This window comes from Mustela nivalis (assembly GCF_964662115.1).
Source record: "Mustela nivalis genome assembly, chromosome: 2".
Taxonomy (NCBI): Eukaryota; Metazoa; Chordata; class Mammalia; order Carnivora; family Mustelidae; genus Mustela; species Mustela nivalis.
Window position 1 is genome coordinate 100,825,066 of NC_139021.1, and position 27,852 is coordinate 100,852,917.

General features: G+C 42.0%; 1 protein-coding gene and 1 long non-coding RNA gene across 2 annotated transcripts in view; both read right to left on the reverse strand.

Annotated features, from left to right (window-relative positions):
- Positions 1–27,852, reverse strand: part of LOC309859742 — a 324,520-nt gene that overhangs the window by 257,412 nt on the left and 39,256 nt on the right. The window lies entirely within an intron of this gene.
- LOC309859726 (forkhead box protein K2) lies at positions 12,837–15,565 on the reverse strand. The gene has a single exon (XM_082720812.1). The coding sequence runs from the start codon at positions 15,493–15,495 to the stop codon at positions 13,660–13,662; it is 1,836 nt and encodes a 611-aa protein (XP_082576938.1). The 5' UTR covers positions 15,496–15,565; the 3' UTR covers positions 12,837–13,659.

The window sequence follows — 27,852 nt, forward strand, 5'->3', positions numbered from 1 at the left end:
CTTCAGATGTATGAATGACATTTTTTTCATGGTGTTCTTTTTTCATCCCAAACATTTAGCAATATAATTCAATAATTGTGAAAAATTCCAAATGGGTTCACAGAATTCTAAGTTTTTATTATATAGCAGTGATCTATTTTGGGATAAGGAGGCAATATTTTAATGAAAAAGGTATGTTTTGTGTGTTTTTTTTTTAAATTAAAGGAAGGTGGGCATAATGAACTAGAGTTTTTTTTTTTTATGGTAACTCTGTGCACTTAGCTCAGTACACGTTTGACAAGAGGCTATTTGTAGGAAGCTAATTTCGAGTGGAAACAAATAGTTGTGAAAAATGAGGAAATCCTGCTGGGAAAAAAAGTGTGACAGGATCACATCAAATAGGAGTGTTAGAATAATTTACTATTCTAGGCAATCCAGCAGCTGGTTTATCTAAAACATTCCTCTTTTTCATGAGTACTGGAACAAGGACAGGAAATGACTCAAAAAGCATGCTGACTTTCCTCTAACATATTTCTGTAAAACTTTAATAGCAAAAAATGAGTTTTAGAAGCTCAATTCTTAGCCATTTTGGGGATTCTTTAATGAGACAATGAATATATTTCTAACTTTAGTTACTCGGAAATTATCCTAGAATGGAGATGTTTCAAATAGAGTAAGGATAAAAGGAAACAAATTTCTGCTTATGTCATTCATAAAATGTGTACTTGATTGAACTCAACACTTAGAATCAGTTTCATAGAATAATGAAGATTTTAGCTAACCATTGAGAAAATGATCCAAAGATCCCCTGTAAAGTAGAATATTTGTAATATTTTATTAAACTACTGTTAATTGTTCCAAATAAGGACATAGTAGGACTGGTATAAATAGTACTTGGAATCCCAAACAATACAAAGAGCTTAAGTAGATGAAGAAAGAAACAGGTATTTGGAAAAACATTTTAATGCAACTAACAACCTAAGGGTAGGATTATCTTTTTAAAAAATTCATTCCAAGAGATTTGCGTGGAATCTCTTTATATAAATCACACACAAAAAGAATTTTAAAAGTTCCCTTACTAGGGGCTGGGGATGGGGAAGATGGGGAGATACTGGTTAAAGGATATAAACTTGCAGTTATAAGGTGAATATATGAGATATATATCTTAGTATATATGATTTCACTGCAGTGGTTAGCCACCACAACTAACTATATTTTTAAGTAACAAAATGCATTTTTCATAGGAATTTTCAGTTTAGGTCATGATCCCAGGGTCCTGGGTTTGAGCCCTGCATCAGGCTTCCAGCACGAAACCTGCTTCTTCCTTTCCCACTGCCCCTGCTTGTGTTCTCTCTCTCTCTCTCTCTTCTCTTAAATAAATAAATAAAATCTTAAAAAATAATTACCACAAACTGTTTAATCGCTCACAGTTCTGGAGGACATCAGTCCAAAATCAAGACGGTGAGAGAGCTGTTCTGCTCCCCTCCATGGAGGCTCTAGGGAGACTTCTTGCTGGTTGCATTCCTTGCTTGTGGCCTCATCGCTCTTACCTCTGTCTGGATCTTCACATCACATCGGCTCCTATGCCATATGGGTCGCTCTCCTTGGCCTTCCTCTTACACATGTAACACAGTTAAGGGGCACCTACATAATCCAGGATAATCTACCAATCTCAAGATTCTTAACATAATCACATCTGCAGAGACTCTTTCCAAATAGGATGACATGTGTAGGTTCTGGGGATTAAGGCCTGACATCTCCTGGAAGGGCATTATTTATCTACTCTATTAAGTCTAATGTTATTGTGGAACATATTAAAATACAGGTGTCAGGGCGCCTGGGTGGCTCAGTGGGTTAACACCTCTGCGTTTGTTTGGCTCAGATCATGATCCCAGGGTCCTGGGATCAAGCCCCACATCAGGCTCTCTGCTCAATGGGGAGCCTGCTTCCTCCTCCTCTCTCTCTGCCTGCCTCTCTGCCTACTTGTGATCTCTGTCTGTCAAAAAAAAAAGTCTTTTTAAAATATAGGTGTTAACTACAGCTTTCTGTTAAATGAAACTAATCAAAGCTATCATAGCTGTATTAGTACAGGACAGCAGGGATTTGGGCTGAAAAAAAATAGCTTTGTACCTAAATTACTTTTTACACCAAATACTTATTCTGTTATCAATTACTGAACTCATCCTACGAAGCTCTATGATTCTGTGTTAATTAAATATTACAGAAATCAAGTTTTAAATGTTTCAGTACAATTTATTTATTTTCCCAAGTTTCTTGCCACATTTTGCCTACATGGTCCTCGTTGATGTATATTGAAAGTACATTAGAATACTTGGTATTAGGCATTTTAAAACATAGTAGTTAAGTGAACTCTCCTGTTTTCTAGTGATTGTTTCCTCACATTCAGGAAATTTGTTCTCATGGTAAAGGAATTAAGATGAAAAAAAAAAAACAGCTTGATCTGATCTTTTTTTATAGCATGTTCAACTGGGAAAATGATCCGTGTTAAAACACCATGTTAACAAAACACTGTTTTCATCCCAAGCATCCTAATTTTGATTTAGCTGCAGGTCTGCCACAGCAGACCAAGCTATAGACAATTAATATGAATCCGGAGATTATGTCATTGTATCTTTTACTATGTGAATTAGTTTAAGTGAATTACCAATGTCCAGCAAGACATTACTCACTTTGGAATGCATTTCACTAGCAATTTATCATAGCAATAAGAGGCAGGAGAGACATATTAGTTCCCTAAGTGGCAGCAATTATACCTGCTAATGGAAATAGAAGCTGTGGTTATTAAAACATAGTATATCTTTTATATCAGAGTTGTTCATCTTGACTTAGATGCCTGATTTCAGTTCCTTTTCATTCAGGTTCTTCTGTGTATGTTTATTACCTTGAGGGACTCTTCAGGGCCAGGTTAATTATTTGCCTTTTGTTCTCAATTGCTGTCAAATAAAGTGGAACTTGAATTCCTAATGGGGCATGAAAATTTCTCCCAGGAATGTAGATTTGAAGGGAACTTTGAAAAAACTTGCTTGCTCTCCCTTGACCCCACATTCATGGGGAAATATTGGCAGGTCAGCTACCGAGTTGCGGGTTCTTCAGCACCTCCAGGCTCCTCCCTTATGGAACAGTAGGTCTGGTGGCAGAGAGGTAGTGTGAGAAGAAAGGGTGCCCACCCAGTGCAACTCTTACTTGGTAACAAATACAATTCCTTTCACAATGTGTCAGGTGCAAGCTCATTCACAATGATACATTTAAAACTCTTTGCAGAAATGTACCAAATTTGTGTAGAATGAAATCAACCAGATGGGGATGGCTAGAAGAGCATTCTAAGAATCACATAATTGCACTGGAAGGATTGAATGTAGTAACCTATAATTCCTAGGGATCTCAGGAACTTAAAATTAATTCTTTGCCACAATTTCATGATTTCCCTTTCTTAATTGTAAACAATGTAATAGTATCCTATCAAAGAAATATTTAAGAATTATTGCCAGGGGCTTTCAACCTTCCTGCGACCTTATTAAAACCAGTAAGCTCTCTTGAGGTACTTTCTCTCTAATTTAAAAAAAAGAACTTGACATCCTCTTGGTGCTGTAGTTAAAATTTTCACTCTCAGTGCAACAACATACATATGCAGAAAAAATACATTTCCTTTATTCTAACCCTAAAACACTTTCAGAATTTATTTTTAAGCAATAATCCAAACAGTGCCTTAGATACTGCTCATTGTTTAGGGACATAATCTGCTTCAAGTCACCCACCATTCCTACTGGTGACGATGACTTATATACGTGGAGATGAATGCGGGGCTTCCATTATGTCACAGAGCATGTGATCCACATCACTGGGCACAAGGCTGTCTGCTCAGGGCTCCAGGATGCTGCCCCTATGTCCTCTGCCCTGCTTGTACTCTGGCATTTAATGATGAAATCTGCATAAGTAGTAACCTCAAGGTGGGTCTGTTTTGGCACAGAGTCTGTGCCAGCAGGTGGGTTCTCACTAAGCCCTGGGGGGTCTGCACTGTATCTCATTCTGCTCTGGCTGGGGCTCACACTCTTCATCCCTTCCCCCTGCTGTGATGGCCTGCTCTGGCCAGTCTGCTGACCACCCCTCAGCCACTTCTGAGCCTGTCTCCATCTCTGGGAATGGAGACAGGCTAGGAAATGGAATTTGCATGTCTCCCCTAACCAGTCATGCTGGGCAGCTGAGTTCCTGTTCATGGGACTACACCCCAGGCTGGTGTGGGCAGCCTCTTTCCAGAGTCCAAGATAGGGAAGTGAGACAAAAGCCCTGCTTTGTTTTGCTTTGCATTCTCTACTATAACCTGTCCCCCACCCATCCCATGTACAACGCGGAAAGAACAAAATAGGAACACATGCATACCCCTTACCCTTTTCCCTTCTCTCCTTTTTCCTGGGCCTCCCCTCTTAGTCCACTCTTCCCCAGGACCCATAAAAGGCAGCTTTTCCTGGATCATATACTTCTTATGGATAAAAGCCTAACCATTAATCCCTAAGAAAAATAGGGGCATGATCTCTACTCCCCAGGATATCTGGGCTCCGAGTACTCATCCACTTAGCTCTTGGCAAACTAAATGAGAGCAACAGGAATTCAGCAAGACTGCTCTCTACGCATCATGCCTGGCTCTCATTGTCCCCTGCTAGAGAGAACCAGGTTCTTTCCATTTTAGTACCCTTGACAAAAAAGAAGGGCTACATTGGAACATCATTAAAGGCGAAAACATAGAAGATAGTGGTTTATTATTTATGATCACGTTATCTCTAATACTTATGGATGTGATGTGTGTATCCATACATAGGTAAATAGAACAATCTCATCACCTGCCGGTTATATGACAATAAGAAATTAGCTTCATTCTGTAAGCCTTGGTTTGCAACTAAGATAGGGCTGTAAAAGCACATCACTTGTAGGGTGGTTTTTAAAAAATGGCCAACAGGGTTTAGCAGCTGAAATGATAGGTACAGGCTTCAAGAACCTTCAATACAGAAGTCTTCATGATTTTGATTGTGCACTCAGAGTCATTTAACAAACAGGCACAGTTAACTCGTTGTGTAAGTTTGGAAGTCTACCAAAGGAGCCTTTGAAATTATTTTAAACTAAGAAAAAATGTAAATACAACGGCAAGGTAAATTATCAGGAAATACATTTATGTATTGGTAGTAGGTTAGTACTTTTAATCAATTCGTCAAACCTACGCCTTTGGAAGGTGATTATATCCATCGGGGTTGAAGAAATCCACCACCCTTCATACCATGAGTCCTGGTTCTAATGAGAAATAAAGAATAATTGAGAGAGGGAAGAACAAGACATCACCTTTATTGTTAATCAAGTCAAGGCAGGAAAGCATTGGTTTATGTGGGTGTTAAAGCTGGTTTCCCAATACTGAACATCATACAGACCTGGACAGCAGAGTTGGATCGAGTCCAGTGTCCCCCACAGGGCTGGAATCCGTTCATAGGAACATCAAGAATGGAGGGACACAGAGGCAGCTCACTTTAGCCCTGAGATATTTGTATTTTAAATACTTCTGTAGGTTTATGATTTCCCCCACCATGTGTTATTTTAGCAGTTTAACTGATTTCTGAAGATACATCTAAAATTGTCTAGCTACTCCCTTCCTAGGAAATCAGAAAGGACATGCTTTACCTTTAAAAAACACAACCACAGAACAAAGAGAGGTCAGAAAAGCTCCTGCTCTCCCTGGGAGAGGGGAGAAGAGCCGTCCCAGAGGTAGAAAATCTTTTCCCTTTACTTTGAGATTTTACCAGAATCAAATGGTGTGGTGACTTGCGAATGGCCAGATTGTTACACACTCAAATCTCTAAACACTTGCAGGTCAGTTGTATTTGCTTGATCCGTCCATTGTTTCAAATAATTGATTGTTGAGGGTGCTTCTCAAATAAAAACAGTGAACCGTGAGTGGGTAGAAAGGGGATAAAAAGAGGTTCAAAAAGGAAGAAAGAAAAAAGAAAGAAAGAAAGAAAAGAAAAGAATTTAAAAAAGAAAACAAATAAAGAAAAATATAAAAAAGAAAAAATATATATATATTAGATAAACTAGTTTAAAAAATGTTAAAAAAGAAAAAGGTAAAAGTTAAAAAAAAATTTTACCAGAAGACGAGAAAAAAAAGCAAAAAATGAAAAAGAAAAAAATTAAATTAACTGCAAGACTAAAAAAAATCACAGGGAAAAAGCCTTAAGTTCCGTGCTTTGCTTTCTCCTCCTCTGGAATTCTGCTGCTCTCCTTGGTATTGAAACCGCACTCCTTGGTAGGTGAACTTGGTCTCTGCTGGATTTCTTGTTGATCTTCTGGGGGAGGGGCCTGCTGTAGTGATTCTCAAGTGTCTTGGAGGGAGACAAACCATAAGAGACTCCTAATCTCACAAAACAAACTGAGGGTTGCTGGGGGGAGCGGGTAGGGAGAGGGTGGTTGGGTTATGGACATTGGGGAGGGTATGTGCTATGGTGAGTGCTGTGAAATGTGTAAGTCTGATGATTCATAGACCTGTACTCCTGGGTCAAATAATATATTATATGTTAATAAAAGTAATAATAAAAAAAACCTGTGAAATATCCAACTTTTGAGCAGGCAACACTCTAACAATCAACAGACAACAATATCTAAAAAAAAAAAAAAAATACAGTGAACCGGATAAAAGATGTTCCCTTAAATCATGTATCTTGTTCAGAAATGTGGGGTTGGAAATACATTCTGGAGAGAACCAAGTGACTTGGCTAGAGGTCCCTTTAGTGCACGGGGCAGATTCAGATGATCTGAACCCCTAGCTTGGAGTAAAGATGTTCCCATTCCTTTTCATCTAATCACTTGCACACTAAAGTAAAGAAAGAAACTCAATCTCCATTTTCTCTGATAGTAGAAAAAATTCCAGGAAAACGGGAAGAGGGCAGGTGCTGGATTAAATTCAGGGATTTATGTGAAAGTTTACAGGGAATTGGAGACCATGATGCCAATTTCTACATGACAGCAGCTGTTGAATAGGGATGCTGGACAGCTCTCTCTCGCTATACTGAGTCTACCCTGAGAAATAACCTAAAGATCGTAATAATTAAGGGACCACCACTGACCAGGCCTGCAGTCTCCCTGCCATGAAGTGGACAGACCTCTCCAATGGACCAGGCTTTCCCATGAGCTTGTAGGGCTTTGCATGTTAAGAACAGACTACCAAGGAGCACAAGCTATTTGAGGAAAGCCTCTAACAGAAATGTTCCAGAAACACAGTACCCAGAAAACCGCAGGGAAACATTTTAACAAGCAAACAGTACAAAAACATTTCTCAAAACTGAAGGACACACGTCTCCAGCTTGAAGAAGCTTGTGATTGGCCTGCAATTGAATGAATTAAGATTGACTCTGGGGAAAAAAAAAATATTGACTGTGGGGCACATGACCATGAAATTTCAAACATCTTGGAGCCCTGCTCTTCCGTGTTGAGTAATCTCCAAGACGGGTGCTCCCTGACCTCCCAAGGAACCACCATGGACATATGCCTGTTTGAGAATGGCTGGGTGAAGATGGTCACCCAGCGGTCCCTTCCCACAGTAACATTCCATGTGAGCTCTGTGGATTCAGACTTCTTTTATTCTTAGTGATTTCTATCCACACATCTTATTACTCTCTCCTGCTCCATCAGGGCCATCCCAGGATGTCAGAAATCTCGGCAATGCCCAGCTCCAAATGGAAGTGGCTAAAGCTCCAGTTCTGTTTCTCTTACAAGTAATCATTGTACTGACTTATAAATGCAAATAGATACATGGGCATTGAGTATTAGCACCTTTCTTCCCACTGGAATTCGATCTCTAGATACTGATCTACTGTGTTGAAGGAGACCTTGACTTTTTTGACTTCTTCTTCCAAGCTCCGCCTCAGCTACTTTGTCCTGTCAGTTACCATTTAATTTAAAAAAGTACCATGTGCCAGACACCATGCTGAGTAATTTGCATATAATGTCAAATTACTCTTACAAGCATCCTATAGGGAAGTAACAACATTTTACATTTTAACTTGGATTTGACCTAAGTCTATTTTTAGCCATTTTGCCTCCAAAAGCTCCTATAATTTGCCCCCTAGGACTTCACATGTGCACGGGAGTACCAATGCGGGTGCTGGGAGTAATATTCCTTCATCCTGAATGATTTTGAGGCCTGGGGGATTCCCGCAGTGAATGCTGAAGATCCTGGACCACCTTGATGAAATGAAAAAAAGATGCCAATACATAAGTTTTCAAAAATTCAGTCCTCTTTTCCAAGCACTTAGGTGGATCAGAGATACTGCTAATTTTCTGTCTGAAATGGAGAAGCTTTTCTTTTCTAGATTATATATCGGTAAATTGTTGTTAGAAATGTGACACTGATGAAGGTCATATTGAATAAGACTTCCTAATTCAGTGTAAACTTGTATCAGGATAATGTGCATGGTTTCCGCAAGTGTGCATCATAATTAATAATCATCAGCAATGACCAAATTCATACATTTTTATTTGTCTCCACTTCTCTTTTAAACAGTTTATTTAAATGAAGCCTTCTATTTCCATTAAGTACTTCATACATAAAATCTTAGGTCTCAAGGATTATTGGATTTTTATGCATCATTTTGATGTAATGTGTTCCTGGCCAAATAGTTAAGTAAAGTGACAAGGAGTCCCAGGTCCTCGTGGGTGTGATCTGGGATGTTTGTTATTTGCACATATCCATTGTCTCAAATTTCTTTTAAAGTAACTATTTTTATTTAAGAGGAATAAAATCATGTTATTAAGGATGACACAAAACATTTCCAAAGTACACAGAGAGGAAAATGAGATTTTAAACTTCCGAAACCTAACCCTCCCTTGTTCGCGATTCTTTATATCCCTCTTGGAATTGAACTTTCACTTCCAATACTCCTCCTTCTCCAGAACATTCTTACCTTTTGCTTTGCTTAGCAGGTGGTGCTTGTTCTCTCATTCAGGCCAGGCTTCCAGGGGTACTTTGGCATTCCAAGGGGTTTGGCCTGATGCTTGTCTCCTGTAGGCATATAGAGCACGGAGACCCCCGTATCTTTTCTTCTTTCCATATCCCTTTCCATTACAACACTTACAATCTGGCATCACCTCTTCTCCTACTGCTGTTCAATGTAAGTTGCTCCCAACTTTGAATTTCACTTACCTCTTCCCTTCTAATTCTTCCTTCATCCTTCTGCTCTGCCAATTGCCTCACTGGGCAGTTCTGGTAAGTCCCTTCTGTGAGGTTAATCTCACAAAGGTGAGGCTGCTGAGTAATAATATATTGAAATATCATGGAAAGAAGATTCTCTAGAAAATTACCTTGATTAATTTAACACTGATCCATCCCAGGGTCAAAACTTGGCCGTGGCTCTCTGGTGTGTCCCAGAAATTCTCTTCTTTAAGCCATATTCTTCCCCAGGTGATTGCCAAAGTCTTTTAATGATTTAACTACATGGTGAAGGGTTATTGGATGAGAACAAAACTATATTCAATGCACATAACTATATTAAATACAGCCCATTGTGAGTGCCTGTAATCTCACAGACTGAAGCAATAGTGGTCCCCATAAGCCATGCTTTTTTATCAGCTTTAATTCTTCTGTGGGTAGCAGCTCTTCTGGTCAAGGATCTCCTTTCACTGGCCATCAGGTTCCCCATTAAATCTCCTCACTCCGCAGTTGTCCTGCTTTCTTCTAAATTTTGCTCAGAGCATATCCCTGAGCTGAAACCCCCATTTTGGAGTTATATTAATCTCCTTCTTCTATTAACTTTTCATTTCTAGACCCCCCAGTCTTCCTGTAACTCCAAGAGCTTTAATATTCTGGACCTCGTCTTCCATACCAGGTCCCCACCACCCCTGAGAAAGATTCCAGTTGTTCAGTTCCTGCTGGAGGCTGGGTCTAGTCTCTTGTCTCCTGGTTGAATGGTCTTTGAAGAATGCTGGGACGACCCTGCTGTCATCACATCCGAGAGCAGTCCACGCCAACCCACCCAACAGTCCAACAAGAGTTAGTCCTTTATTCACACACAATGAGCTTTCAGTAGGCAGAAGAGATAGTCGGTTTCCCATTCCTTGCCCCATGTCAGCTGGTGCTCAGCGGAGCAGCCAGAGTGATCTTTGTAAAACATAAGCCAGAACACACTATTTCTCTCCTCATCTCCCTCCCTGGCTCCTCCCTTCCTGGAGTCAAAGCCACAGTCTTTACAGAGTCTGAAAGACGCTGCATGGTTGAATGCCCAGCTCCCACCCGGCCTCCTCTTCTGTCTCTCACCTTTCTCCAGCTCATTGTCCCTGCTGGTCCTCACTGGTGTCACACATGCTTCCGCCATGCGGCCCGCACTCTGGCTCTGGGCCCGGAGCACTCTTCTCCAGATACGTGCTGGGACGACCCCTTCACTTCCGTCAGGTCTTTGACGAAATCTCACTTCCTTTATCAGGCCCTCCTGGACTGTCCTGCACAATTGAACAAGCTGTCCCTCATGCCTACACTACTGGGACACTTCCTGTCACTCTCAGCTCACTTTATTTATGCCCCACCCCCATATTTTTTTTGCCACATTCATGTCATTTTTTAGCATTCTCTGGAATTTACTTTTTTTACTGGATTTATTATTTATTGTCTTATTCCTTCTGCCATCATTTACATTCAGAGCATATCCCTGAGCTGAAACCCCCACACGATGAAATGATTTTCATAGTGTGGCTATGATCATGGTGCTTCTCATCATCGTCACCCAGAACAATACCTGCCACATCGTGGGTCTTCAAAAATATTTGTTGACTAGAAGTAATGGTCTAACCCAATGGGCAACTTGGCCCTCATGTTATCCTTAGAATAGAGGACACCATTTCCGAATTCCCAGTACTAATCTTACAGGGTCAGAAACTATGCCTTGCATTTGCAGTGATGTGGATGAAACTAGAGGGTATTATGCTAAGCAAAATAAGTCAATCGGAGAAAGACAATTATCATATGATCTCACTCATATGTGGAGCTTAAGAAACAAAATAGAAGATCCTAAGAGAAGGAAGAGAAAAATAAAACAAGATGAAATCAAAGAGGGAGAGAAACTGTAAGAGATTTAATCATAGGAAACAAACTGAGGTTTCCTGGCATCCCAGAGAAGGGTGGTTGGATGGAGTAACTGGGTGATGGGCATTAAGGAGGGCACGGGATGTACTGAGCACTGGGTAGTATATGAGACTGATAAATTACAGACATCTACCTCTGAAACCAAAATGAATGAATGAATGAGAGAAAGGAAGGAAGGAAGGAGCCATGCCTTGATTCTGATGTAAAATAAATGTCAGTATAGTGCAATTCCTTAAACCTCTATGTCCAAAGGAAAGGATTAAGGGATTTAAATTAAGGAGCCCCAGGAGCCCCTGGGTTGCTCTGTGGGTTAAGCTGCTGCCTTCGGCTCAGGTCATGAATCCGGGGGTCATGGAATCGAGTCCCGCATTGGAGTCCCACATTGGGCTCCTTGCTCGGCAGGGAACCTGTTTCTCTCGCTACCTCTGCCTGCCTCTCTGCCTGCTTGTGTGCACTCGCTCTCTCTGGCAAATAAATAAAATCTTTTCAAAAATTAATTAATTAAATTAATTAAGGAGCCCCAAATTTTTGTTTTTGTTTTTCCAACTGGGATATTATTTTTGTGGCCAAATTTCTCCTTTTATGAAAATGGATTCAAAACAAAGATTCAAAACAAAGATTCTCTCTTTCTATTCACATTTAATCTTTTTAAAAGGCAGAACTCTTTGAGTAAAGAACAGAAAGCAGGAAAGGTTCTTACACCTCTGGTTAACTGAAGTCATCATCGTCTGCTGTGAATGAAGAGAGACAAACAGAAAATCCTAGTAAAGCCCAGGGACAACTAAAATAATTCATACTATTTTAATCCTAATACCTTCTAAGAATCTCCAAGGAGGGCCTAAGTCTTTTTTTTTTAATTGTTATATACTTTAGTGGTTTTTTTAATCCATTTTATTTTATTGTATTTCTTTTCAGTGTTCCAGAGTCTTTTTTGACTTACTGTGTTTCTGAATTTGTTGGATCTCACCACCTCTCACTTTTTAGAGAAAGTAGAATACCTTTGAGAGTAAATGCTAGCTTTGCATCATGCCCAGGACATAGAGTTCATTCTGACTCCTGATTTAAGTCACTGGCAGACATCAGTGTGGGTTGAAAGTCCCGAATGGTTTGTGGTGTCTTGTTAAGGGATTCATGTTTAGCGTGAATCTTCTGGGTTCTCTGCTAAACTAGGGTTGCTTTCTAGAGGCTGGAAGAACTAGAAGCTGTCAGAACCAGGAAGGTGGCCAGTCCAGCACAGGTGGCCATGCTCAGCGACCTCAATGACAGCACCCACAGGCAGCCACTTGTCAGGGCTGGAGCCGGATGGCTGGTTGATGACATCCTGGCCCTGGAATGTGTGCGTAGTCCCATGGGCTGTGTACCTTTTACAGTTTTTTGAACACACACACACTCATATTTTAATTATCTTTGTTAGGATGAAAAACCCACATGGCATTAAAGTTACCATCCTAACCATTCAGCGTGTACAATGGAGTGTTATTATGTACCCTCGGAGTGTTATTATGTACCCTCGCAGTGTTATTCCATACCCTTCCAGAATGTTACATCCTGCAAGAATGAAGCTCTGCCCCATGAAACAGTAACTCCCCATCCCCCGCTCCTTCCTGCCTCTGCAGCACCACCCCCACTTTCTGCGTTGCTCAGTCAGACTCCTCTAAGAACCCTGTGTACGTGGAAACATGTGGTTTTTGTCTTTTTTTTTTTTTTTCATTTTAAACACACACAACACTTAGGAGGTTTGTTTTACTTAGAGTGGAAAAATTATGCCAGGGACAAAGTCAACACAAAGGAACAAACAACAGAAAGTAGCAGGAAAGAGACCCAGTTAAGTGCAGCTCTGTGAGTCCACCAGTTCTTTCAGTCATGGTTAACATGCGGCCCAGCGTGGGCGTCCGTCTGTCTAGCCTGTCTGTCCATCCATCCTAGATGCAGCCGGCACTTGCTCTACCACGGAAAAACCCGCAGACGTCATCCTGCGGCTCCGGCTGAACGGTAACAGGACAGAAAAAAGGAAATCATTCCATAGGCTGAAAACAAACAACGAAAACAAAACTACATTGTTTCTTTTCCCCAAAGAAATCGACCCGGAAGGTCCTGTGTGATTCCAAAGTTTCCAGAGTAGAAATGGAGCGATCGGAAATGTCAAAGACCCCGTTATTTCATAAAGAAAGGACACCTCAAAATATTCTAATTCCACATGTGAACAACAAAATACTGTCTCATCTACCAGTGCCGGCCCCAAGGGTCCTGGGAGGGTGGCAGGGACGGTCCCCGCCCTGTGCCGGCAGCTCCGCTGTGGAGGGACAAGCTGAGCTCGGGGTGGGGAGGCGCCGCCAGAAGCAGGTTTTGTTGCACGTGGTTTTGTTCAGGTGTGACTTCTGTCTTTTAGGAGTTTTAAGGCCACCTGGGTTTCGGGTTTTCAGTGCTGAGGTGAAGTCCAACCGCAGGGCCCTCTACCCACCGAGACCGCGCGCTCCAAGTGTCGGTGAGAGGCAGTGTCTCCTTTTGGCACCACAGAGTTGATACTCAAGTAAGCAAAGCCGTCCCAGCCGCTAGTTTTGGACGCCCTTCTCCCTGCCGGCGGCTGGCGGCGCGTCCACGCTCAGGGCGAGGACGATGCTCTCGCTGTCTTCCGTCTTGACCCGCTTCCGCTCCGGCGGCTCCCTCTGGTCGCCGTTCTGGCGCTTGGTGGGAAGGGACGCCGACGCCGACGCATGCGTGGCCAGCATGTGCAGGGGACTTGCCACCGCATTGTTCACCTGGCCATGGACGGCGGCGGGGACTGGCACCACGTGAGTCCCATTTTGTGTTACAGTTTTTATTGGCAGCTGGTGCTGCCCCAGAGATGCCTGCTGTACTATGGTGACCGTCTGGACAGGCGTGGTCTGTGGCGTCTGAATGATCCGGCCGGCAGCACCCAGCGCGGCGTGGCTAATCGCAGGAATAGGTTCCACTTTCACTTTGACTTCCTTGTGATCGCCGTTCTCTTGTGGCTCTGCCTTAGGGGGGGCTAGCACGGCTGCCTGAGCGACTACGGCCTGGCCAGCGACCGTGTACGTGCTCGCCGGGGCCAGGCCGGCCACGCTGGTGACGGACACCGCAGGGATCTGGTGGACAACGTGCACGGTCTGCACAACAGGCTGCTGGGCGGTCGAGGTGGTCACGGGAGCGGCGACCGTGTAGGTGACGGGCTTGATCGTCGGCGGCAGCTGCCGTTGCACGGCAATCAGAACCGGCTGACTAGACAGAGGTGAGCCTGGTGCACTCTGGGCAAACCGTGCCTCCTGGATGACGGCCAGTTTGGGCTGTGAGGCGCTGGGCTCAGGCTCCAGGGGGGCTGGCGAACCTTCCCTCGACAGGCTCTCGGGGGTCTGGGCACCACTGGAGTGGGCAGACAGCACTCCAGCGTGATTGGGAGAGGCTGGGGCACTTCTAGAGGAGAGCGGTCCCAGAGGGGTTCTAAAGCAAGGCACGCCCCTAGGCCGTCTTTTCCTAAAAGCCTGCTCTATTAATTTGCTTTCAGAAGCAGGATCTATCCTCCAGAATGAGCCTTTGCCTGGTTCTTCCTCGGAACATGGTACTTTGATGAAATAACGATTCAGAGAGAGATTGTGGCGAATTGAATTCTGCCAGCCCTTGTCCGCTGTCCTGTAGTATGGATAATTTTTAGTGATGTGAGTATAAATTCCATTTAGAGTAAGTTGCTTATCAGGAGCCATCGTAATTGCTTGTACGATTAATTGTGCATAGGAATAAGGTGGCTTTGAATCATCCTTTGGGCTGTCTCCACCAGAAGCTTCTTTTTCATTTTCTGGCTGCGAGTTGTCGGCCATTAAATTGAGGTCAGCTGGTATCACACGGCCCATTTTGTACCCAGAAGACCCTGCTCCCCGGGGACTCGATGGGCAGGAGTTTGCAGCACTGATGGTTCCCGTCGGGGAGGGAAGGGGACTGATGAGGTGGGCCATGGTGTCTGGAATGTTGATGGTCAGGGGTGAGATGTGGGCCTGCACAGGCTTCACCGGGGACTCAGGAGCCTCCTGCTTCTCCCTCTTCTCACTGGACAGGGCAGTGAACGTGATCTTGATGTTCGTGCTCGGGAACCTAAACGTGCACACGCGCGGCAGCTGCAGCGGCAGCGCCCCGCGCCTCTGGAATACGCCGTCCACGAACACGCCATTCTTGCCGAGGCAGCGCAGGTAGAAGTCGCCGCCCGCGTCGGGCCCGGGCTGCGCCGATGGCTCCGGGGCCGCCCCGCCATGACCGCCGCCGCCCGGGGGCGTGAAGATCTCGAGGTGGCGCCGCGAGATGAAGCTGGAGTGGCCCATGCTCACGTCCACCGAGCCCTGCGACGAGTTGCGCCCGATGGTCACCGAGCGCTTCTTCATCAGGTACTCGAACTCGCGGCCCTCGAGGCGCGCCACGGCCCAGCCGCCCGGCTGGGACCCGCCGCCCGCGCCCCCGCCGCCCGCGGCCCCGCCGCCCGCGGGAGGCCCGCCCGCGCCCGGGAGCGCCGCGGCCGCCGCCAAGGGCCTGCGAGGGCCCGGGCCGCCTTCCGCCGCCGCCGCCGCCACGGAGCTGAGGGCCTCGCGAGGCCGCCGGCCGGCGAGCGACGAGCGGCGGCGGTTTTTGTCTTTTTTGGTGATGGACTTGTTTTACGTAGCTTGAGGGCCATTAGGTTCATCCGTGGGTAGCCCATGTCAGAATTTTCTGCCTTTTTTAGAGTCAGATAATATTCCATTGTGTGGATACACCACATTTTGTTTATCCATTCATCCCGTGAGGCTAGACCTTGCCCCTCATCCTATGCTCCTCTCCCAGGAATTACAGCTAATGGCAATTTTAAATGAAATAATCACGATTAGAAGAGGTACTTGAGATTACTCAGAAAGGGTCATCAGACAGGATATTAGAAAGACTCTTATTTTAAAGCAAGTTTGAGAGAAGTAACTGGTGAGCAATTTGGTCCGTGTTGAGGAAGTAATGGAAGTTCACCACTTCTGCATATTTCCTGCCACTCTCAAGAGCTTCTTCACAGCAAAGAAACCAACAGCTCCTCATCGCAGCCCTCTGAAAAACACCCATTGTGCTCACGAACACCCAGGAGCAACATCTTTCTGGGGAAAGATTACACACACACACAGAGATTTTAGCTTTCAAGCTGAGTTACTTATTCTCCATATAAAAACATTTCCAGAGAAAAGTGATCGCAGAGTCCAGAATTTCCAAGATCATTTGACATCTTTAAATTGAAACTGAAATATTAGAAATGTCATCTGTTTGTGATTCTTTCTCTAAATTTGTAAAGGTCTCGAATCCAGAGGCTTCTAATAAATCTCCAATTAGATGTTGTTCTCGTCTTGTCTTATGTAGCCTTTTCTTTCTCATTCCTTCCTCCTTCCCTCCCTTTCTTTTTTCTTTCTTTCTTTCATTCCATATTTGTCCAATGATAAGGTTAGGTTATGACCTTTCAGTTTGATTTTACTTATTTTTTATAATTTTTATTATGTTAGTCCCCTCACAGTATCTCTTTCTAATTTTATTTTAAAATGAGAAATCCTTTGTTCATATACATTTTGAAAACAGTAGTGGAAAACAAGTTGTTCAGAGAAAATTCATGATAGAGCAGTTCTCACATCGGAGGGTAGGATGGGCCAACCTGTAGGTCAGCCCACTTGGGACTGACATGTGATCTTCTCATGTAAGGCATGGGGCACACGGTAGGTGTCATTACCAGTACACGCATCGCCCCCTCCCCTGTCTTACAGTTGCAAAACGATGGGTTATATAAATTCTTGAAACTCTTAGTAGCATGCACTTGCTGTTGGGTTTTGGAATAATGATTGCTCTGAGTACAAACTATTTAACAATCTTTCATTGCTACTTATTCCATTATAAAAATCCTGCATAAAATGCACTATGTTTGAATGCAAAATTCTAATTTTTTCCCCAAATCTTGCATCCTGTCAGATTTATGTATTGGTTGCCATTTCCAATATGCCCAAGTCGTGCATTATCCTGAAGGGGCAGGTCCTGTTTACAGCATCCTCACTTCCCCTGTCAATGACATTTCTCTGAAGTGCCCATCATGGGCATTCTGATCCCTCCTGAGAACCATTACTGCTCTAGCAAAACCCTGTTCATGAAGGAAATGACAGACTTATTAATGTGAAGACATTAATATCTGTGAGGGTCTATTATGTCATTCTTCCCAAGGGCATGTACATTTTTATAATGGTCAATGCTTGAAGCCTGTGGAATAGCACACTTGCAGGTAGATTTTGAATATTTACAGTGAACCAAAGAAATGAGACTTCCTTTTGTGTGTTGGAGGCTGTGTTTTGACTTTCGTGTTTGACTCCACTGAAATCAGATAACACAGATGATTGTTTTTACGGAAGGCCAGCTAGACCTTTTGCAGGTTACAGTCATTTCTAGCCCCATTTACGTGTGCAATTATAGTGAGTACATTTCTGAATCTGTGTCTTGTGGCCTTGCAGTTTCTGGCACAAGAAATGTGTGTGTACATTTTTGTATTTCATATGTGATATTTCATATTTTTATATTTACCAGAAATATTTCCTGAGTTTTACTAAGATATATATTACATAACTTTTGGTGAGATCACTTTGTTCAGGAAAATTAAGTTAATTATGCATCTTACTGATATTATTTAGTTCTGGATAATGGGACTTTTTCCAAAAATCGAATCTATCAATAAAGGTCAAAATTTACCACTATCATCAACATTCAGAAGATTACACTACATACAGAATCTTAAAGGCATTAGAAGAGGCACTCTATCGTGTTTTAATCAACTGATACTGGTTTTTTAATTAGTATATAACCTCTTCTGTGACTCTTCTGAAATGAACTGACTTACCAGAATGGGCAGAGAGGAATGTGCTGAGTTTTTATAAAATGAATCTCATTATCCTTGGTTAACCCCTTTATTAATTACCTTTTTTTTTTCAGTAGTCCCGAAGCCCAGAAGAATATCAAAACCACCCCAAAAGCGTTTTACACTAAGAGATCACCAGGACTCTGCCCAGAGACCTCACCCAGAATTTCCTGGTCTCCCCCACAAGATGCATAGTTGTAATTAGCTCCCTAAGTGGTTTCTATGCAACCGGGTGAACCCTTATTGGGGAGCATTGAGAACCGTTAATGTACAGTTACCCTGTTCAGAAAACTTGGAGTGATTCTAAAGTTCTTCATCCCTGTTTTATTAAGTAACGAGATCTTAATGACTTTACATTTTAAACTTATTTATTGGGAGGGGAGTGTAAATGGGGGATGGGAGGGAGAGAGAATCCTCAAGCAGAATCCCTGCTGAGCAGAGGGTCTATAGCAGGACTCCATCCCAGGACCCTGAGATCATGACCTGAACTGAAATCAGGAGTCAGCCGCTTAAGGGACTGAGCTATCCAGACACCCCGACTTTACATTTTAAATTCTCTCATTGTACCATTATTATATTTATGAGCATGAAAGTCTCACCACTTCTCTCAAATAAGGGAATCAAATTCTATTCTAGCATATTTTAAGCATTTTTGAAATATCTGTTGAATGAGTGATAAAGTGCATGAATGAAGGTATCATGACAAATCTTCTTCAATGTCTTTCTGACTCCAGGTTTTATTATATCTCACATTTCCCTAAATTACCAAGCTGCCAATGCTAACAAAGGAAATGTTGAAGTTAGTTGGACATAGACTGGTTTTATTAAACTCGTAGTGATCCTTAGGGATTCCCCATTCTCTTTTCTTGATGTCCTTTACTATGCTAATCCATTACAGAATCTTTTCAGAAATATCAAACACATTGGTCTCAATATCTAGAAATGACATTGCTTTTGGGAAATTGGGACATCAGGTACATTTTCCAGAATTACAGGAACTCTTCATAATCTGTATATGGTTTTAAAAGTCTCCAGTCGGAGCTAAGTAGTCTTGCTTGTGGATTCTTTCAGTACCTTATAAAGCTATTTTTTTGGAGGCAAGGCTATTGGAATTCCCTTCCAGAAGCCCCTGTGTAATTCCTGCTTTCATGTAACTGGGATTTGGATTTCATTTTAACAACTTCCCATGCACTCAGGAGCTCATTTTTCTTGACAGAGAAGACAAAAAAATATGTTAAAACATGGAGAATTTTCTGACTCTTTCACTTTCCCTTTTCATCCAGGAACATAAACTTAATTGCCCAAAAGCAGTCAATGTGAGCTTTCTTTACTCCTGAAATAATCCTTCTTGCCTTTAATCAGTGTTGTGCCCTCTAACTTTATTTGACTGTTAGATCTTTTACAATGTTTTTTTTTGTCAGTCTTTCCTAATTGTTAATATTTTGTCCCCACAGCATGGCGAGCATTGCTGTAAGTATTTCTATGTATAGTTGAATTTATTAATCTTCACAGGAACACGTGGCAGTTGTCATTATTTTACAGAGGGGGAAACCAAGGCACAGAAAAGCTAAGTAATTTGTTCAGGGTCCTACATCTCAAGGTATTTGAACTCAAGCAGCCTGACTCTAATATTCTTAACCACGATGGCAGATTGCCTCTTTACTTAGCTGTCTTCAGTTACGTGCCATTGTCCACATCTTTAGTTCGTAGTTTGGTACTGTAGGAATTCAGTCAAGAGTTCTATACGCATCCACATGGTCCCTGTAGTTATCTACTCCCTCCTCTGTCACCAAGAGGATTTATGAATATATAGATGGCATTACTTCCCCCCATATTTTCCCAAGTGTCCTGGAACCAGACTGTGTGCTCTTCAGAAAACACACACTGACGTGCACACACACAGAGACGTCGTTAGTTGAAAAGAAATGGACTAAATATTGTTTAACTAAGTAATATGATCAGTTTCCATATTTTCTTTTCTAATTGAATTGTTAAGGTGTTATTATCTAACAAGTAAGGAAACTAAAATTCCCCTATGCTGTTTACACTTTTCGACTATTTATATAATCTTTTATTTTGGCAAAATTTTAGCAACTGTTTATGCCTTGCTGCAAAGTCACTCTTACTCTCCCTCAACCAAAGAAAAAAGTGTTAAGTGATTGATTTGTGGTCATCGAGAATTTATCAAAACTGACAGTACAGTTTACTTTTTCTGCTCTGATTTTCAGACCCAGTGTCAAAATATCCACCCGGGTTCCCTCCACTTGTTACTTTACATGATTTCAGCTACATCACTTTGCCAAATTTATATATGTATATATACATATATATACTCATATTCATTATATACAAGTTAAGAAATTTTATGTGATATTAAGATGCAGAAGTTTTCAGTGACATTGCTTCTTGAGCACATCTCTCCACTGCTGGAATACAATATAGGACTGTTATCCTCTAGGGCGTCTGACTACCAAACATAGGCTCTTTAGGTCATACTCTGAGTACTTGGCAGTGACCCAAGGACATGGCCCTTTACATAGACCTTGAGGTAGTCCAGAGGCTCCGTTTTTCACCTTTTTTTAAACCCTATCAATGCAACTCTTTTTTTTTTAAGATTTTATTTATTTATTTGTCAGACAAAGATCACAAGTAGGCAGAGAAGCAGGCAGAGAGAGAGGGGGAAGCAGGCCCCCACTGAGCAGAAAGCCTGATGTGGGGCTCAGCCCCAGGACCCTGAGATTGTGACCCAAGCCAAGGGCAGAGGTTTAACCCACTGAGCCACCCAGACACCCCTATCAATACACCTCTTGATGTTCATTTTAACTAAGGACATTTTGGTAGGAAGTTACCGTATGAGCCATGACAAAATGTGTGCCCTTCCAGGGGTGGTTTTGTCTCCACTGAGAGTATTAGTAATGAGAAGGGAGAGGAGGAATATGTTAAGGACTTATAAGAAAAAAGTTATTTAAATCCCCAAACATTGTTAAGAGATGGATATTGTTATCCTTCTGCTTCAGATAGAGAAATCAAAGCTTGCGGGGTGTTAGAAATTGTTGAACCTTACACGGCTAGTAAGTGGCAAAGCTAGAATGTGAACCCAGGACTGTCTGATACCAACACTCTCTCTTCCTAGGGAGGTTACTACTGAGATTTGTCTGTTTATGCATATGTGTGTGGATCAAATGCTCCCAGAGTTTCCACTGGGCAAATATGTACTGAGGACCTGCAAAGCCAGACTCCCTGTACTGGTCGCCTTGTGGGTGCTGCCATGATTAAGGCCCAGTCACTAAGGGAACACAATTCAGTGTGCTGAACCACGTGTTGAGCAATTTATTGGTGGCCAGCACTGCTCTGCTCTAAAGCCTTAGTTATGTTAGCTCATTTCATGCTCACAAGTAATCCTAAAACGTAGGTGATGTTCCGTATTACCGATGATGGTATTGAAGTTTAGAAGGGCACGTGAAAGTGTCATTTAGCAAGTGAATGGAAAAGGCACGACATGAACTTAGATCTCCTTACTCCAGAGACTTCACATGGATTCTATGTCTGTTCGCTCTTCTGAAAAGAAATTACTAGAAATAGTTTCATACGTTCAGCTAGAGACAGAGCAGAGGAAAACAAGTTCCATGAATGATTCGTGGTATCTTTCTTTTTGTCCTCCTTCATCTCTGCCGTAATGTTGTGACAATACTATAGGAAAATGCATATAAATGAAAACATACCACGGTCTGATATTTGCAAGACTTTTTCGCCCAAGTGCTTTGCAAATAGGTGCCATTTAAAGAACTAAACCTTTGAATTTCTCATAAGAGAGCACAGGGAAGCTAAACTGTGTGCTGAGTGAGACCATTTACGTGCTACAAGCATGGGATACTATTGGGCGATACAAATTATGCAGTCTGCTAACCTTTGTGACATTTTCCTCTGTGCTCTCGCTACCCTGAAAATGTCAAACTGAAGAGGATTTGGGCTGCACTGTCGGCTTAGAGAATTAGCAGACTGACTTCGCTAAAATACTTACTTTTCATCTATATTATTGCCTTATTAAGAAGATGAACCATCTCTGTGTAAAATAAGTCTGCAATACGTACCTTTTGAGCATTTGAGTTATTTTACCACAAATTCAGTTTTCTACCTATGGCAACATTGTTCCATCGAATGGTAACATCTCCCACCCAAGAGTTCACACACACTCTGCCTCCCGTCACCAGCCATGTACTCCTTGCTCCCCATTTCTCTGGACAGCGGAAGTGTCCCGGGCTCCAGAACAGCACATCTGACATTCTCGTTACTGTTCAGATCTAGTCTTCATGAAGTGCCAGGTGTGATGACCTCTTCTCTCCTCAGCTCAGGATGCATTCCTCATAATTCCTTCAAAATGCCAGTTGGAAAAGCATCTGTTGGTTTTTGGACATTGTGTTGACCAGTAGTATCTAAATTGTCTAATTTATTTTATTGTACATCCCCTCTTGTGTGCTCAGGCATCTCAAACACACCCTTTCTCAAACTAAATATGCTTTTCCTTCGGTCCTCTCAAAGTCATCTTTCCAATGCCATCCTATCCATGGCGCCATTCTCTGTCATCTGAGTTACTGAAATAGCACCATAGCCATCACTAAGCTCCTTAACGAAATTCGGCCCTCTAGAATCTGTTCTCTGCACAATGACTAATGGCAACTTTCCAAGGTCACATGGGTCCTTCTGATGGGATCAAGTAGCGTGTTCACTCAGAACCCTTGAGTGTCTTCCATGGGGATCAAGTACGATGGCTTTTATTTGATTTCCAAGACCTCTTCCAAGCCTCTCCAGAGTCATCATTAGCCACTCTCTCTTTCCTTGCTGCCTCCCACCAGGCTGTGTGCCTATGGCCTCCTCTGATGATGAGAGTTCACTCATCCCCTTGTCCTCACTCAAGCTGACTGACTAGGCTCGCTGACATCCCCCCGTCAATCATTCAGTGAGTTTCACCCTGGACCATGTGACTATCCCATACCTCTACGCACCACACTTTAGTTCACAGTTTAGTGTCTATTTTCTTTCGGAGAGTGAAATTTTAGGAGGGCAGGTCTCATGTATGAATGAACCATACGGGAAGCAGGTATGTTAACACTATTTGTAGTATTTTGTATTAACTGTGCATATGTATTTGTTTATAGCTTAATGGTAAATGATTCATTGAGTTTATAAAATATGGAAATAGTCAAATACATCTTGAGTCTCAAAAAATGCTTGTATTTACTAAGTGCTTACTAAATGATAGGCACATGAAAGAATGCATTTGTCCAAAAAATACTTAGCAAATGTTTCTGCTGTGTCTGGAACTCTGCTAAATATAGAAAGTATAAGGCACACTGTGTGTCTTTGAAGTTTAAGACAATTTAGCTGAGAAGATAGGACACAGACACAAGGACTATGGTAATGTAGGTCAATTTAGTATGGGGATACTAGGTCTCCAGAATCTATTTTTACTGGTTAATTGCTTAGCTAAGAATTACTTGGAAAGTAATTTCACTAATTCTGACTTGCTCTTCTCTCCCTTTTCTCCTCCCTTACACCCACTTTTCTGAGCAGAAATGTAAGATTTATTTAATTCCCCTCATTTGGCATCATGACAGTATAAAGTCATCAGTGTAATCACCATAAGAGGACTTTGTTTTAATTTTTATCACCCAGCACATTTTTATTGTCAGAATGGTTACTAATCATTCATTTTTATTTACTCTAGCTGGGGAAGTTTTGTAAAAATCTTGTGACTATTTAGAAAAAAATTGTTTTAAATTATGGGTTCTCTTCTAGCCTGCTTCCCAGTGAACACACCATAGACTCAAACCCTATGACTCCATTAGATAAAGAAGCCTTCACTAAGAGACAAGATCTTCTTCACCCCTTGACAATGACCTCCTGGCCACAGAGCCCCCTCACCTCCTTCCAGACCAGGCTCAGCCCCAGAATGTCAGTCATGTTGTGTTTTTCTCGGGTTTGATTGGATTAACCCTCTGGATGGCTAAGATACAGGACACAAAAACACAGGTGATTAGTGTCTATTTCAAATTCTTGGGCTCTTAAGGTGTTTTTAAAATAGCCATTATTTTATAGTTTTTTAAAGCTGAATTGAAATATTTTAGTAATTGTTTAAGAGCATATATAAGAAGAGAAAAATGAGAGTAAGAGTAAACATGAAATAGTCTTAAGAAATGCTATGATATAAACTAAATCTTTGAGAGCTGTTGAGAGTGGCTAAAACCTTGTGTTGAGAAGAGAGTCAGGAAGGTCTAGGTTTAGAAGATTCTCGTTACTGTTCAGATCTAGTCTCCACGAAGTGCCAGGTGTGATGACCTCTTCTCTCTTCAGCTCAGGATGCATTCCTCATAATTCCTTCAAAATGCCAGTTAGAAAAGAATCTGTTGGTTGTGTGGACATTGTGTTGACCAGTAGTATCTAAATTGTCTTCCCTGCTACTTAGAAGCTCAGGAAAACCTGGAATTCATGACTGAGATATCAGCATTTGACCTCTAAAATATTTGACCTCTAAAATATTTCAATTCAGCTTTAAAAAACTATAAAATAATGGCTATTTTAAAAACACCTTAAGAGCCCAAGAATTTGAAATAGACACTAATCACCTGTGTTTTTGTGTCCTGTATCTTAGCCATCCAGAGGGTTAATCCAATCAAACCCGAGAAAAACACAACATGACTGACATTCTGGGGCTGAGCCTGGTCTGGAAGGAGGTGAGGGGGCTCTGTGGCCAGGAGGTCATTGTCAAGGGGTGAAGAAGATCTTGTCTCTTAGTGAAGGCTTCTTTATCTAATGGAGTCATAGGGTTTGAGTCTATCAGGTCAAATTATTTTGTGAACATGTGCACTCGGTTCTGGTTGGAATAATTCAAATAGGCCCATGACTTGCAGTGGTAAGTGGTGATAGTTCTTCATGATACAACAAAATAAAACTTGAATGACATAAATGGCTGTTTGGAGATATGGTGAACATATACAAATCTTTACAAGCTTTCAGACATATATGTATAAGCAGATGTCTAAAAAGTTTGATACTAAAAGGACAATAATCTAGATATTTCATTTGAGTAAGAAGTGTTGTCCTTCCTCTTGAAAGAGGAATGTGTTATCTAGGGGGGGGGGGAAGAGGAATGTGTTATCTAGGGGGAAAAAAAAAAGATGTTCGGGACCTTCATAAGAGACAACCAGCTGGTCAGGAGAGCAGGTTATTTCATTTGGTGATAATAGAGAGATATTTGAAGCTGGGCAATGATTTTGAGCATTGTATCTAACATTAGAAGAAGGTTTGGGATGATTACAGCAAGATAAGATGTGATACATTCATGGAAGGGGACCCTGGTAACCTTTTGTAGTTCAAAGGTGTGGAGGACAAACACCTTGCTTGATCATTCTGTCATCAAAAGCCCCCGAATCAGCCTTTCCCAAAACAGAAGTGTTCAAGGGTAAACACTGAGCTGAATGGGTCCCCTGTCGCCTGTGTTGGATGATGGCAGTTTGGTGTGGCTGTAAATACTTGGGAGGCAGATCCCTACTTTCTTTCTCAGGCTGAATGTTATGAAAGCCACTGGAGGGTTGAAGAGACAGAATGGGAATTCTAAATGTCCATATCAAGATTAACGTGGTCTATAAACTGCAGTCACCATCTTACATCAAATTTTGCTCAGCTTGCTAAAGAACTCGATGTTCCTGGGGGCACTTTTCCTGCCCCAACTCTCTGCTTCCACTCTAAAAAAAAAAAAAAAAAAAAAAAAATCTTCCTCTATGATGTTGATTTTATTTGTCCTTCCCATTTTAGAGATGAGAATACTTGGGCCCAGGAATGTAGTCTTTCTAGGGAAACTCAACTAATCAATCATGATGCAAATCCTGATCCGATGGGTTGGCATTCTGTCTGCCTGCCATGCTCTCTGATGGAAACATTTCTATCTTCCTGCTCTGCCCAGGGAGCAGACAGCCCCAGAGAACGCTGATCTCTGTGAACTGATGTGATAAAGATGTTTAGATTCTTCATAAGACAGTATCTGAGGCCAAGGCGAGTCAGGACTGATGGAAAGTTATATAGGTTTTTTGTTGTTGTCTCTTAGTGGATTTTAGCTCTGGAATTCCACCAAGCCTTTTAATATATAACTGTGGACCATGCAGCCATAAACGTCTTTTTGTGAAAACTGCAGAGGTCAGCTTGGACTACAGTCTATTTGTGGCAGCCTGGAAGTTTCTCAAAGCAAATGTCAGGGCTTTGGATACTCATGAATCAAAACACGGACAGAAATAAAATTTTAGATACCTCCTAAACCCAAAACTAAAGGCTAAAAAATAATCCCCTTCCCATTCTTCAATGTCTCAGGGAGCTTATTCTTAAATTCACCATTAATTTATTTATAAATTATTCAGGTGTTCTTTGAGAAACACTTCAGTTCTTTTCATTATATATTTAGGGATGTTATAAAGCAGATATGTTGCACGCTTCCTTATTTCTATGTGCAGATTTTAACTTTGGCACTCAAGGGAAAAATGTGCTAGGAGGCTTCTTAAATTTTTGGAGAAAGTTAAAATTATTTCCTTGCACTTTCTGAGACACATAATGAGCTCCAGCCAGTTCTCGGGTTGGTGCTGGAAGTTTGGGGTGCTGGTTTATTGTCTCTTGTTCCTTCTAGGTTCCCTCTGGGAGCGATGAGGAGGAAAAGCAGGGATGATGTTTCACTTTCATTTAGGATAGATAGAGGCATCTCTCAACACAGATCTTTTTGGTAAAGTTGGATTTGAAAATATGACCAGTGTGCAATAATGGGGCTCCTACTGACTTCTCAGGGCTGTACCTTTCCAGTGTAGAGAAAACGGGGGGCATGTCCTCTTGCCTCAACTAGTAGAGGAGTAACCTCAGCTGTATCTCCCACATTCTGTCACAGGCAGACAACAGTCAGCTTGGGATGATCCTCCCGACCTCCCTCTGGCAGGTGGGCCCTCAGCCTTGCCCACATGTGTTGAATGGAGCAACCATTGGGTCCTGGTTTCTTCTTACAAAGCTGTGGCACTTGCCACAGACAGACATGACATGTCTCTAGTTCCCACCTGAGCAGAGCTCGGTCTTCCATCTTGTAAATAACACACCCCAGAGAGGCCAGTTTCTTACCAGTTGACCGCAGCTCCTTTCCTTTTGATGGAAACTACGGTGGGAAGGGAGATAGAAGGAGGATCTCCTCCTCCTACTTCATCCCACCCCCCAACACACGAACCAGAAAGGACTTTTCTTCTCATCAAGAAATCCCATCGTTTATAGGCCACGTTAGGACATGGGGAAGCAGAGGGTGGCCCACGCAGTCAGTGCCCTGGGGAATTTTAAGCCAGCTATGCAATTAAAATAGTGAGGTTGGCAAAACTGTTTAAATTACCTACAGACACTAGTCTTTATTTTATTTTTCTGTTTATCGGCCTGTCTCTCTGTCCTACACTGCCTTCCTTCCTCCATTTCTCTAACCCTTAAACAGCGACCAAGTCATTTTTCCAGGGCTTATTTCAGGAATTATAGCCACAGTTACAAAAGCGTGTTCTGGCAAAGAGAAACATTTTCTCAGATTCATTTATAAAGAAACTTTCTCTTGTGCTAAGCAACAAAAGAAGCTTTATATTGACTTAAATTGTACATATCTGAATAGCCCATGTAGCTTTCTCTTGCTAAGTATATTTTTATTAGACCAGTAAATAAGCTTGTGCATTCTATTTTCCTACTTTTTTATTCTCCTATTTTTATACATGCACAAAGGTTTCTTGAGTTTGGTTTTTGAGCATTCTATTAGACCCATAGCTGATCTACAAATCTCTGCTCTCTT

Excerpts from the sequence above, each read along its gene's own strand:
- LOC309859726 (XM_082720812.1), bottom strand. The coding sequence starts at position 15,495 with ATGAAGAAGCGCTCGGTGACCATCGGGCGCAACTCGTCGCAGGGCTCG.